General features: G+C 44.7%; 1 protein-coding gene across 1 annotated transcript in view; it reads left to right on the forward strand.

Annotated features, from left to right (window-relative positions):
- Positions 1–14,360, forward strand: part of TTC39C (tetratricopeptide repeat domain 39C) — a 70,769-nt gene that overhangs the window by 44,987 nt on the left and 11,422 nt on the right. The window contains exons 7-10 of the mRNA XM_075213430.1: positions 7,557–7,650; positions 8,999–9,106; positions 9,574–9,683; positions 12,488–12,611. Coding sequence (XP_075069531.1) covers positions 7,557–7,650; positions 8,999–9,106; positions 9,574–9,683; positions 12,488–12,611 — 436 coding nt within the window. The remainder of the gene's footprint in view (positions 1–7,556; positions 7,651–8,998; positions 9,107–9,573; positions 9,684–12,487; positions 12,612–14,360) is intronic.

Genomic DNA, 14,360 nt, shown 5'->3' on the forward strand with positions numbered 1-14,360 from the left:
ATTTAGTAGATGCAGAGAAACACTCAGGTCCTATTAGTGCAGCTCTAACTACCTGTTAGGGGAAATGGTTACTTCACCTAAAATAATGAAACCATATTATATAAGTCAGTCGCTTATTTTATTGTGACACAGTTATCGTGGGTGTTTCAAAGAACATTTGTGCTCCAAGCAAACTACTTATTTTCAATTGTGAAAAGTGATCAATCATACTTTGTAATTCAAAGTACAAGGCAAAGCAGATGAGCAGTAGTGGATCAAATAATGTTAGTCTGGGGTGTGAGAGGCAAATTGTTGGGCAGCATCAGTAATGCTGGACATCAGGTATATTTCAGGGCACGGTGTGAGACTGTTCACACCTGGGATTTGTCTGTCCCCAGGTGAGGCTCAGCCTTACACATTGCCCTGAATGTACTGGATGTACTTTAAGGTAGATTTCTGGAAATGCACAGTAGACCTGGTAATGTGGATAGAGGCATAGGAGGTTTGGGATGGAGACATTAAAGGTTTTTGTGCAAGTGTCCTTGTCCGCCAAGTGAATTCCAAGCTGCAGGTCCAGGTGGTGGATACACCTGAAACGTCACTTCAGTGTCCAGTTTACTAACACTTTAGGACCTTTCCCTTAATTCATTTAACCTTTTCCACTTTCCTTAATGCTCGATTTATTTATGTATTGTGTTATGGGGCACATTGGAACAGTCTTACATGTGTCGCCACTTTTTTGTTCAAAGGTAATTTAATCGGCCACAGCTTTCCTGCAGAAGTGTCACCCGAAACATCTCTAAGATGTAACTTGCTGGGTGAAAGGGCTGTAGACTGTTCTGCATGGAGGGGGGCGGGCCCTTGTAAATGTGCCCCCTCCACCCCTTGTCTTTAATTGAAGCTATCTTGTCCCACATTTGGAATGTTACTGCAAAGGTTTATACCCCTTCAGATGCCGCCACCTTGGCTCGCGTTTCCATGCACTTCCCCCATTAAACCGGGTGTGAGAGAAGCAGCATGACGTCACTAATGAGCACCGCGGATTTGTACATTTGCATTTTCAGAAATGAATCTTAATGTGGTGAGAACAAGTCACTGTTGCTAGTGGGACCTGTTAGCTCGTCTCAAAGATTTTCTTATGAGTGGTCACTAAAAACAATTATGTAAATATTCCGAAAGGAGAGCAGAATTCTGGGAAATAAAATTTCTCTTCCATCCAGTCTGGGGGACACTGCTTACCATGGGTTTTGGAGGGGAGCTCCTTTAGCACTGTTGACAGACCCCGCTCCCCTCTACAATCCCCCTGCCTCTTCCTCTTCCTGCCAGTTTTTTTTAGGTGCCCATGAAGTTGGGCAGTGTTTTAGTACTGTTAGTGTTTTTTCACTTTATTTTACTTTATATTATTTTGTTAATTCCTTTTTGATAGGAACTCCTTTTTTGGTGGCAGACCTGGGAGTGTGTTCTATTATAGAGAACACACTCCCAGAACAGCAGCGCAGGCATTACCTTGTCAGATGAGAGCCAGAGGCTCTCACTGGCAGAGTAAATAGGGTGCCTGAATACAGAGTGACAGTCGGTCTCTCCGGACCGCTGTCACTCTTGGGGCCTCCCCGATAACCGTTGCTGCAACTGCGGGCATGGAGTGCCGGTTATCGGAAGAAATAAAATGCCGGCGGCCATCTTGGATTCCGCGGAGGACAGAAATCAGAAAGGGGCCATACCAACATCCCCCCTCATACATAGGAGCGGGCATCGGGGTGCAATCCACTGAGGTCTCCACTACTCTGCCATATACCACCTTTTTATTTTTATAATGGTGGTCTCTAAAGATCTACAGAGAGACAGCATTATCAGAGGGGGGGGGGGGGGGTGGGCTGGCTAAGACATAGTAAGACAAAGAGCTCCCTGCCCTCCAGAGAAAAGTGGACTATCCAAGTCTTCTGGCGCCAAGGAGAAGCCCGGGAAAAGGACACAGATCAGAGGCACCAGGACACTGCTATTGGACTTCTCCCCTGTTTGGCCTGTAATCTAAGTATCTGATTTATATAAACACATATTACTGTATTTGCTGACTGCAAAGTGGGCTAGTAGGGGTTATATTGTAGTTCTTCTACTTGCCAATATATTATATTGTTGTTTAACAAATTACAAGTACAACTTTTATGTCAGATTAGTTGATTACTTGTTTTTTTCCACTTTTCTCTCTTTCTGTTCTCTCTGTTCTATCTGTCCCAAATTAACTATTTAAGGCTGTGTGTTTGCTGTGCCTTCCTTTATATAAAAATGACAGATAAAGGAAAGGGCCCAATAGCAAAGTATTTTACATGTTCAAGATGTAATATAAAATTACCATGTGGGCAGAAGGACCCGATATTCCAGCCCCACTGACGGAGCAGCCGGCCTGGGTGGCCTCCCTGTCACGGTCGGTTTCCTCTTTAGCACAGATGGTTTCACAATCCAATCAGTTGCTATCTAGTGTGGCAGCCTCAGTGGCTAATAATGCTAGTTCATTAGACCTCCCTGCTTCCACAGGTTGTATTGGAACGTCTTTACCAGAACCTTCCTCATTGCTTACAGACCAGGCCTCTGTTCCTACAGAACCGGCATGGTCCACAGCATTTATAAAGGGTTTGGACAATCTAAACCGGTTACTTGAATCCCCAAACATCCCGCCGGCTAAAAGAAAGCGGCCTTGTTCTGCTAATCCCCTTTTGGTCCTTTCAGACTCAGGGGTTTTCAGAGGAGGAGGGGGAAATAAATTCTGATCCTGACTAGCTTCAACCTTTGGAACAGGAAGAGAACACTAAAAGCCAATTTATAGATGATTTGGTTTTAGCGGTTAGACAGGCGTTGGACCTCCCAGAACCAGAGGATCCTACTCCTAGAGACAGAAGTCTGTTTAAGAAGGCCAAGAGGAAGGCTATCCGTTTCCCCCTTCTATAGAACTCGGAGAGATTGCAGAGGGAGCCTGGAAACAGCCTGATAGAAGGTTCTCCGTTCCCAGGCGATTCTCTTCCCTGTATCCATTGCAGGAGGAAGACGTGGCTCGCTGGGAGAGTATTCCTAAGGTAGATATTCCAGTAGCCCATTTGGCCAGACACACTTTACTGCCAGTCCCAGGTTCAGCAACTCTGCAGGATGCCTCTGATCGCAGAGTGGAATCCCAGCTGAAATCTATATTTGTGGCAGCAGGTTCTTCCTTTAGGCCCACATTTGCTTCAGCTTGGGTTGCTAGAGCCATGGAAACATGGGCAGACCAACTGGCAGAGGCCTTACAGGACTCTGATTTACTTCCCCTAGCTTTACATTTGAAAGAGGCATCGGGGTGCCTTTATCAGGCGGCCCAGAACTCAGCGTCTGTGTCCTCCTCTATTCAGGCTGCATCTATTTCAGCAAGAAGAACGTTATGGCTGAAATCCTGGGAAGGAGATTCGGAATCAAAATAATCAGTTGAAACCATTCCTTTTTCAGCAGCAGGTTTGTTTGGCCCGGAATTGGATACTATGATCTCCCAGGCATCAGGGGGCAAAAACACTTCCTTGCCGGTATTCTCTAATAGGGGCCGGACCACTCGGGTCAGCTCCTTTCATCAGCCCTTTAGGGGGAACTCCTTGCCTAGGGGACAGTCATTTAGAGGTAGACAACCAAATGCTCGAGGCTCCTCTGCCAGGGGTAGATCCTCATTTGCAGCTAGGCGCCAGGCCTCCAAGACCCAGGAGAAGCCTGCGTCCTGACAACCACTATATTCTGCCGGAGGTGGCGCCAGTGGGGGGGACGTCTGTCTCTGTTTCAGGAACAGTGGGCAGCATCCTCCCAAGACCCTTGGATTCGGGGCATTATATCAAGGGGGTACATGATAGACCTGCTGGGTCCGGTACCACATCGTTTCTTCATAACCCCGCTACCCCGAGATCCAACAAGAAGACAGGCAATACAGGCCTGTGTCGCCTCTCTTCTTTCGCAAAGAGTCATCTGCAGGGTCCCAGCCGACCAGAAGGGACAGGGGTTTTATTCAAATCTGTTTCTGGTCAGGAAGCCGGACGGGTCCTTTCGACCCATCTTAAACCTAAAGAACCTCAATGTGCACTTACGGGTGGACAGATTTCGGATGGAATCCCTAAGGTCGGTAATAAACGGCTTAGAGAAGGATCAGTTTATGGCTTTTATAGACATAAAAGACGCATACCTCCACGTTCCCATTTGGAGCGACCATCAGTCCCTCCTAAGATTCACAGTGGGGTCCTCCCACTATCAGTTTCGGGCCCTTCCTTTCAGCCTCTCCACAGCTCCGAGGGTCTTCACGAAGATCATGTCAGTAATGGCAGCATGTCTTCACTTAAGGGGAGTTCAGGTCGTGCCTTATTTGGACGATCTGCTAATCAAATCCTTCTCAGATTTGCTTACTTCGGCACTTATCCCTCACCTTGGCGGTTCTCGAGAGCCATGGGTGGCTGATAAACTTAAAGAAATCCCAGGTGGTTCCATGTCAACGCATGGTTTTCCTAGGGCTCATCATGGACACCAGTCAGCAAAAGGTGTTCCTGCCTGCCGAGAAGATCAGTTCAATTCAGAGTATAACATCTCAGGTCTTGTCTTCTCCCAGCCCCTCAATTCACTTGTGCATGCGGCTGCTGGGAAAGATGGTGGCCTCCTTCGAGACCATCCCCTTCGGTCGGGCTCATTCTCGGTGCTTCCAGTGGGATCTGTTGACAAAATGGTCAGGATCTCACCGACGCTTGGATCTCCAGAGGATCTCGCTGTCTCCGAGGGCGAGAGAATCTCTTCAGTGGTGGCTGAATCAGGATCACATGGCGGGGGGCAGGTCCTTTGCTCCATGGTCATGGATCATAGCCACAACAGACGCCAGCCTGAGAGGTTGGGGGGCGGTATTCCTGCACCTCAGGCTCCAGGGCCTCTGGTCAGTTCAGGAATCAGCCTTATCAATCAACACGTTAGAATTGAAGGCAATCCTTTTAGCTCTCAGGGGGGCCCAGACTCTTCTTCAGGGCCACCCAGTCAGAGTTCAGTCCGACAATGCCACGGCTGTGGCATATGTCAACAGACAGGGAGGAACCAGTAGTGCAGCTGCAATGTGAGTGGCAGCTCAGATATTCCTTTGGGCAGAACAGTATGTTCCAGCAATCTCGGCGGTGTTCATTCCAGGAATAAAAAATTGGGAGGCCGATTACCTCAGTCGCAATGCGATGATGCCTAGGGAGTGGTCCCTCCACCCGGAAGTATTTCAGTCTCTAGTTCAGAGGTGGGGGGTCTTCCGGATATAGATCTCATGGCCTCCAGACACAACAAAAAAGTTCACAGGTATTGCGCAAGGGCAAGAGACCCCGTAGCGGTGGACGTGATGTCCATGTCATGGGAATTCAGGTTGGGATATCTGTTTCCCCCGATTCCCATGCTTCTTCGAGTACTCAGACGAGTGAGACAAGGCGGTAGGCCGGTGATTCTAATAGCTCCCTCATGGCCGCGTCGAGTGTGGTACGCGGACATAATCTCCATGGCAGTAGGACAAGAATATCGTCTTCTGTCATGAGACGACCTTCTTCTACAAGGCCCTTTTCGTCACCAGAATTTACCTCGGCTCAGTTTAACGGCATAGCTGTTGAAGCCAGCCTCTGGAGAGCTAGGGGTTTTTCCCCCAGTATAGTGAACACTATGCTGCGAGCTTGAAAACCGGTTTCGGCTCGCATCTATCATCGTTTTGGCGAGCATATATTAGATAGTGCGAAAATAAGTCCTGTCACACACCTTCCTTTTGTCTCCCTCGCTTATTGGCTTTTCTTCAGGATGGGCTGGAAGCAGGGCTCCGTTTAGGTTCATTAAGAGTTCAGGTTTCAGTGCTTTCAGTTTTCTTTCACCTGAAGTTAGCGGACTTGTCAGATGTCAGGACTTTTCTTCAGGGAGTCTTACATATTCAGCCTCCTTACTTTCCGCCTACAGCACCATGGGATCTTAACCTGGTACTGGATATGCTTAAAGGGCCTCCTTTTGAGCCATTACTTTCGGCAGATTTTAGGTCGTTTTTCTTTTAGCAATTGCATCTGCACATAGGGTTTCAGAATTGGGAGCTCTGTCTTGCCGGGAACCATATTTGGTTTTTCACGAGGACAGAGCGGTATTAAGAACCCTCCCTTCCTTTGTTCCAAAAGTAGTTTCGGCTTTCCATCTGAACCAGAAAATTGTAGTTCCGGTCTTTTCATCTACTTCCCATTCTCATCAACAGTCTATGGAAAAGTTAGATGTGGTTAGGGCTCTCCGCATTTATGTCAAAAGAACTTCTCAGATCAGAAGTACAGTTTCTCTGTTTGTTCTTTGATTCTAACAAAAGAGGCTGGCCAGCCTCAAAACAGTCCATTGCAAGATGGATTGCGGAAACCATTAGGCAAGCTTACATAAAGGCTAACCGTCCTGTGCCAGAGAGACTTACAAGCCCATTCCACCAGATCGGTAGGGGCGTCGTGGGCAGCGAGAAATGGGGCTTCTGCAGACTAGCTTTGCAGGGCAGCCACCTGGTCCTCTGTCCACACCTTTACAAAATGTTACCAGTTTAATGTATTTGCATCTGCGGATGCAAATTTCGCTCGTAGTGCTCTATGAGCGGGGCTTTCAGAGCGGTCCCACCCTTAGGGGGCTGCTTTAGAACATCCCCATGGTAAGCAGTGTCCCCCAGACTGGATGAAAGAGAAAAGAGGATTTATGTACTTACGTTAAATCCGTTTCTCTGATTCCGTCTGGGGGACACTGCGATCCCTCCCTTCTGCTTTTCTTCTGTGTGCTTTTGGTTGATTGGCCTTTTCTCCTTGGGGCTTTTTAATTGACAGGATGAGGAAGAGGCAGGGGGATTGTAGAGGGGAGGGGGTCTGTCAACAGTGCTAAAGTTAACTAGCTAGGTGCCAACTCCCGAGCTCCCCTCCACAACCCATAGTAAGCAGTGTCCCCCAGACGGAATCAGAGAAACGGATTTAACGTAAGTACATAAATCCTCTTTTACATGACCACATTTGAATGGATGCCGTTTTGTTTTGTTTTAAAGCATGACTATAGCTGGGTACACACTACAGAATTTTCCACCAACTTTTTATGCTAATCGATTTTACATGCGATCGATGTTCCGATCGCTCGGTCCATGGACTGCATACACACTAGCCTTGTTTAGGATGATAAAGGGAACAGTGGACGTCCCTTTAGTGACTTTTTACAGCCATGTTGTGAGCAATGATTGTAATTTCGTACTCACTCTTGTGAATCGGTCGGAAATTTATACACACTACACAGCGGAAACGAGATTGGAACGAAAATATTAAACGGTACGACCAACCAAATGAGGCGACAATCGTCCATTTGGGCAGACTTTCGACCATCGTGTCACAACACACACTGACCCGACTTTTGAACGAGCGGTCGTATGTCGGCTGGTTGAGCCGATTATTGGACAAAAATCGTGTAGTGTGTACCCAGCTTTAGGCTTTTGAGCATCTGACTGGCATATGGATGTCCCAATAAGAGAAGCAATGTATAAAGTAACTTCATTTTACTACTCTTCACTTTTGCTTCAATTACAGTGTCAAATAAACAGTGCCTTGACCTCCTTCCATACGGCTCTGGAGCTTGCAACAGATCAGAGGGAGATACAGCATGTTTGTCTGTATGAGATCGGTAAGTGTATTGTGTGTCTACCACTCCTTGCTCATCTAGTAGCCCCATACTCAGGACGTCACTGTTTGAGAGAGATCCCCATCCACCAGCTGACGACCAAAAGGTTTCTAAGAAACTCCCGGCTTGGAAATATCCGTGCAGTGGAGTGGACGAGCCGCCGTCTAATCAGCAGCGTTGAGATCCATTCAGGGCATGAGATCCTGGCTGGCAGCAGTCCATGCCAGTGAGGGGTCTTTCTAACCACCGTATCACAGCCGTGGGGGAGGGGTATTAGTGTAAAAATTACTTCTATCATTGGCTAAAAAGCGACAATTTTGTCAACCTGCGCTGAAATGTTAAAATAAAAAATATATTTTTTATATGATGGATAATTTTTTTAGCATGAGTTGGGTTCGTTAATTTTCAAGTTGTATTTCTGACATTTCACTACAAATCTGGTAATGAAGGAGAACCTGTAGAAATGTCTTCAGAATCTCGTGTGCGGTTGGTTATGTCCAGTAATTATACGTTCTGGGAACAGCGCGTTAAGAATAGACATACATATGGGTAGCTACGGAATAGAATAATTTTCCGTTTTATTCTGATTCACTTACTTGTGATTGGTAACTGAAAATTTAAGACTGACATTTTGTAAGTTAGGAGCCAGGTTTGTAAAGCCAAATATATTGCAGCAATTCTGCACGGCTAAAGGGAATGTATTTTGAAAGGATTTTTCGATTGTGGAACATTTAGTTTACTCTATTGTCTTCTATATTTTGAGGTGGGTTGTCCAGTATAACCATGGGCCCGCAGGCTGCTTTCTATAACAGACAAGTTGTACTACATTATGAAAGGCTGATGACCACAATATAGAGGTTATTGTTGCAGAAAGCTTAGACCATTGTTATTATTGTACAGCTCCCATCTTTAGGAAACAAATACTATAGTACTCAGTCCATAAAGTACCTCTGCTACTTTTATATTTTAAGATGCCAGTTAAAGAGAAAGAGTCTGCGGCTGCCTTTCAGATAAGCTGTGTGGTACAGGTCTTGTCTTCAGATACCTGCGAGGTCCAGGGGGATGGGGAGAGGTTGTCTGAAAGACAACAACCCTTTATATACAGTTAATCTTTAATGAATCGGACATCAAAATATTCTATGTGTGATAGAGCAACATGCGAGAATTGTTATAATGAAGGGGTATATACATTTCTCTTACGGATTGAACTAGGCTGTAATCGCAGTACACTGCAGCCTTGGACTTTCACAAAGGCTGAAACTTACAGCAGAAACTGAAGTTGAGCTAACGTCGCCACCTACTGGCAGTAACTGATCTTCTTTCATTTAGTTTTACTATCCTCCTGTTTTAGGGTGGTGCAGTATGATAGAAATGAACTTTAAGGATGCTTTCCGATCCTTTGAAAGATTAAAGAATGAATCCAGGTGGTCCCAGTGTTACTATGCCTATCTCACGGCAGGTAAGTGTTTCTTAGTTCTTCTTTTATTGTTTTAGATAAGTGTTTAGCTACTGCTGAAGTATTTTTACACACAGCCCAAGATGACTTGCCATATTTTTCTACAGGAGTTTGTATTTAACGTAAAGAGTATATTGAACACATTTTCTAGGGGTTTCTCAACTTTCCTGAGATTCTAAAACATTTTCTTCACAAAACAATGATCGTTTTAGGTCTCAGATTCGGCTTTGGAGGTGGCTTAAACACGTGGCCACCTTTTGTTGTCTATATATGACTGTAACGGCAAGAATGGGCCTGATCGAATCTTTTTTTTTTTTTTTTTTGCCAATTTACCTTTCCAATTACCCAGACCAAAGCTGGTCTTTCACCATTCTCCTAAACATGAAGCACCTATATTTCTGACAATTACTAGACGTGCAATTTTAGGAGTGAAATGTTTGAATTGCAGTTAATCTGTTTTGTGATTTCAGTATGTCAGGGTGCCACTGGGGAAGTGGATGCTGCACAGGAAGTGTTCAAAGATGTCCAGAAGCTTTTTAAGAGGAAAAACAATCAGATTGAGCAGTTTTCTGTAAAAAAGGTTCGTATCATTTAGGGTAAGAATAGATACAGTGCCCTTTGTAGTAAGTGGTGGAGTGAAAGCATTGCTTCATGGGAGGTGTTGTCAAGTCTTTGTAAATAATCACATCCTGGTACCGGGAGCCCAGGGCCCAATTCCCAAGACCAGTCATTTTCCCACTTCTGTAATTGTTGCATATAACGTTATACTGTGTACACTGTAGGAATGGTGATGTTTAGTTGTGACAGGATCCATGTTTTATTTATTTTTCTAGACATTGCCAACACCAATGTTTTTGTTTACTCCCAAATATATGCTTAGTGGAAAAGTATACTATTTAAAAAGAAGTAAAATCATCTGGTCAGTGACTGAATCCTTAACATTATACCTGCGGTCATAGGGTGGGGGGTCCTAGAAATAACCTCACCTCCACCAGGCCCTAACTGAGCTTTATCGCCCTTATTGGGCCACATTTGCTTCCCCTACCTCCATCGCCCTTCAACTTTATGGCTTCAACAGTCCACAAAAATTTCTATAAAATAAATTAGTGTAAGAAACCAGTATATTGTAGTGATTGTTGATGTTTGTGCTGACATAAGAGAATACACATGGTTGCATGATGCAATAAGGGGGGCTTAGACCTTGCCCACCCCACCCCAGTCACCACCTTATGCTGCCCTCCTCTCTCTAATCTCCTCGCCATCCCCTTCATCCGAAACATACACTTCATGTACACATATATACTATATACCAGGGTTTCCCAAACCCAGTCCTCAGGGCTCCCCAACAGTGCAGGTTTTCTGGATCACATGTGACATAATTAGAACCACCTGTGGATCTGTTACAATGTGTCAGTCAGTAATGACTACACCTGTGCTCCAGCAAAGAGATATGGAAAACCTGCACTGTTGGGGAGCCTTGAGGACTGGGTTTGGGAAACCCTGCTATATACCAATCATCAGACATCATAAACTCCAGACATCCAATAATTAATCCTAGATTTTATTCACAACAAATACACCTTGTCAGACATGATATTTGTGGACATTACGTTACCATAAATACTGCATAAAACCATATTCACTAACCTGGAGATAACGTTAATCTCTCCCAGTTTTAGGAATCATTTTGCCGGTGGTTGCCTGTAAAAATGAATTTGGTCAGAGCAGCTTTTTGTAATCGATCTTAATCCTCCTCTTATCATATGTCCCTAGTTTTGAAATTGGTGGGGACACAACAGCTGTTGCCAATCAGATCTTGAGGATGTTTACAGCAGCACATATTATGTCAGGATGTGAATCGATGATCTTGTGGGAGGCAGTGAATAAGTGGGGATAAGGCTGCAGGGGCCAGGGGCAGTGTTGGGCAGTGGAGGTCAGCAGGAAGACACACACTTAGGTTGGTAGTTAGTGGAAGCGGCAGTGTTGGGCAGTGGAGGTCAGCAGGAAGACACACACTTAGGTAGGTAGTTAGTGGAAGGAGCAGTGTTGGGGAGTGGAGGTCAGCAGGGAGACACACACTTAGGTAGTTAGTCGAAGGGGCAGTGTTGGGCAGTGGAGGTCAGCAGGAAGACACACACTTAGGTAGGTAGTTAGTGGAAGGAGCAGTGGAGGTCAGCAGGAAGACACACACTTAGGTAGTTAGTCAAAGGGGCAGTGGAGGTCAGCAGGAAGACACACACTTAGGTAGGTAGTTAGTGGAAGGAGCAGTGGAGGTCAGCAGGAAGACACACACTTAGGTAGTTAGTGGAAGGGGCAGTGGAGGTCAGCAGGAAGACACACACTTAGGTAGTTAGTAGAAGGGGCAGTGTTGGGGAGTGGAGGTCAGCAGGAAGACACACACTTAGGTAGATAGTTAGTGGAAGGAGCAGTGTTGGGGAGTGGAGGTCAGCAGGAAGACACACACTTAGGTAGATAGTTAGTGGAAGGAGCAGTGTTGGGGAGTGGAGGTCAGCAGGAAGACACACACTTAGGTAGATAGTGGAAGGAGCAGTGTTGGGGAGTGGAGGTCAGCAGGAAGACACACACTTAGGTAGATAGTTAGTAGAAGGAGCAGTGTTGGGGAGTGGAGGTCAGCAGGAAGACACACACTTAGGTAGATAGTTAGTGGAAGGAGCAGTGTTGGGGAGTGGAGGTCAGCAGGAAGACACACACTTAGGTAGATAGTGGAAGGAGCAGTGTTGGGGAGTGGAGGTCAGCAGGAAGACACACACTTAGGTAGATAGTGGAAGGAGCAGTGTTGGGGAGTGGAGGTCAGCAGGAAGACACACACTTAGGTAGATAGTTAGTAGAAGGAGCAGTGTTGGGGAGTGGAGGTCAGCAGACACACACTTAGGTAGTTAGTGTAAGGGGCAGTGGAGGTCAGCAGGAAGACACACACTTAGGTAGGTAGTTAGTGGAAGGAGCAGTGTTGGGGAGTGTAGGTCAGCAGGAAGACACACACTTAGGTAGTTAGTGGAAGGAGCAGTGGAGGTCAGCAGGAAGACACACACTTAGGTAGTTAGTGGAAGGGGCAGTGTTGGGCAGTGGAGGTCAGCAGGAAGACACACACTTAGGTAGTTAGTGGAAGGGGCAGTGTTGGGCAGTGGGGGTCAGCAGGAAGACACACACTTAGGTAGGTAATTAGTGGAAGGAGCAGTGTTGGGGAGTGGAGGTCAGCAGACACACACTTAGGTAGTTAGTGGAAGGCGCAGTGTCCACAGTGAAGTGATGCAGGAAGATGTTAGTACCGGAAGCACCTCTATATGAAGGAACAACTTGTGAATGTGGCCCTGCATGAAATGCTGTCATTACATAATTGATCGTGTTAATGTTTCTGGATAACAGGGTGACAGATTTAGAAAACATACACCGACCAAGCAGCTGTGTGTCCTGGCTGCCATTGAGGTGTTGTACCTGTGGAAAGCTCTTCCCAACTGCTCCCTCTCCAACCTCCAGCACATGAGCCAAGGTAAAGGTTCTGTTCAGTAACTGTTCAATAGTACACTATGGGGCCAATTCAATTGTGCCGAGAATAACGTGGCGTTAACAGTATTACCCTTAATACGGTAATTTTAGCCTGGATTTCATCTCGCAGCTCAGTTGAAATTACCGTATTAAGGGTAATTATGTGCAGTTTTACCGTATTAACGGTAAAACTGTTAATGCCACGTTATTCTCGGCGCAATTGAATTGGCCCCTATATGTAATTGCTCTGTATTTTTTAATACTGCATAATTTATTGAGGGATTGGCCATAACTTAAAAAATAAGGTTTGTCTCTCAGAAATCCACTGTTTCGTAAGTGCTAGAAATTGTGACCTGTTATATTGCATTTTAACATCCTTGTTCTTCAGTTGAATCTCTGAATTTCATTTTGTTTCTAAAAGCTGTTTAAACAGCACTTCCCATTTCCTGTCACATTATTATGACACAACCAATATATACAGGGACATCAATGACCTCTCATTGTCTTATTCTTACTATGCATAATCTATGGGTTACAGCATATTGTTCCTATCAACTTGCTTTTCAAGGGTATGTCAATATATTGTTTAATTCATTGTGACAGCAAATTAAGATGTCAGTATTATTGTTTAACATTTTTGCCTTAAATCATTAAATAGATATATCTATAGGTCACTAACAGAAGTATTTGAATGTGCCATACTTGTCAAAACAAATATCCCATTTGTTGATCATCATTATCGGTTATTTATATAGCGCCACTAATTCCGCAGCGCTGCACTCTCATCAGTCCCTGCCCCATTGGAGCTTACAGTCTAAATTCCCTAATATACACACACAGACATTGTAGTAATTTTACATGTGATCATCTAGGTCTTTATATGTCACAATCATTATTTATACTATTTAAAACATTCCCTCATTCAACTGTTGCGCTAATCCACACTGCGTTTTGTCATTTAGCCCTCCAATTGTCCACTGTTACAAGTAAGGACACTTAAAAAGACAAATCTTATATATCAAAAAAAATATTATTGGATTAGATGGCAAATATCCAATTAATAATTAGATGTCTGTAAGAATCATCCTATATACCCATAAGTACATAATGTGCTCTATGCATAAAGCAATTATCACACTTTGATATTCGTAAAAAAAAATAAGTTGCAAAAGTATTCTAACATAAATCCAGCAGCTGCAAGGATGGAGATCGTGTTACATTAAAGTAGAGATGCTCACTGACCCCCGTGTTTTGGTTTTGGATCTGGATTACCGTCGTGTTTTGGTTTTGCCAAACCGCCCTTGCGTGTTTTGGTTTTGTTTTGCAATTTTGTTTAAAAATCACCTGTTTCTTGGATAAGTACGGTAATGTAATTGTAAAGCTATATAATTATGAAAAAAAAACTGTTTAATTCCTGGTAGGCCGCAATTAGTTCTACACACAAACCAGATGTCTTCCTCTCCATCTATGCCTATTGGCAATGCAGCCATTGTCTTTGGGTGTATATTACACCCTAAACTTTATAGTTAAATATCTAAAGAAATGGACAAAGGCAGTTTGGTTTCTGTCTCTATAGGCCCCCCTCCACTTGTAGAAAATAGTAAAAAATTCAGCCTTTATAGACTGAACAATATAAATTGAAATGGACAAAGCCAGTTTGGGGTCAGTCTGTGTATGACACCCTACCCTTATTGAGAAATTGCCAAAACAGCAGCCTTTGAAGACTGTACGTGATATAGAAATGCCCCAAGTC

Source organism: Mixophyes fleayi, chromosome 5 (genome assembly GCF_038048845.1).
Source record: "Mixophyes fleayi isolate aMixFle1 chromosome 5, aMixFle1.hap1, whole genome shotgun sequence".
NCBI classification, from domain to species: domain Eukaryota; kingdom Metazoa; phylum Chordata; class Amphibia; order Anura; family Limnodynastidae; genus Mixophyes; species Mixophyes fleayi.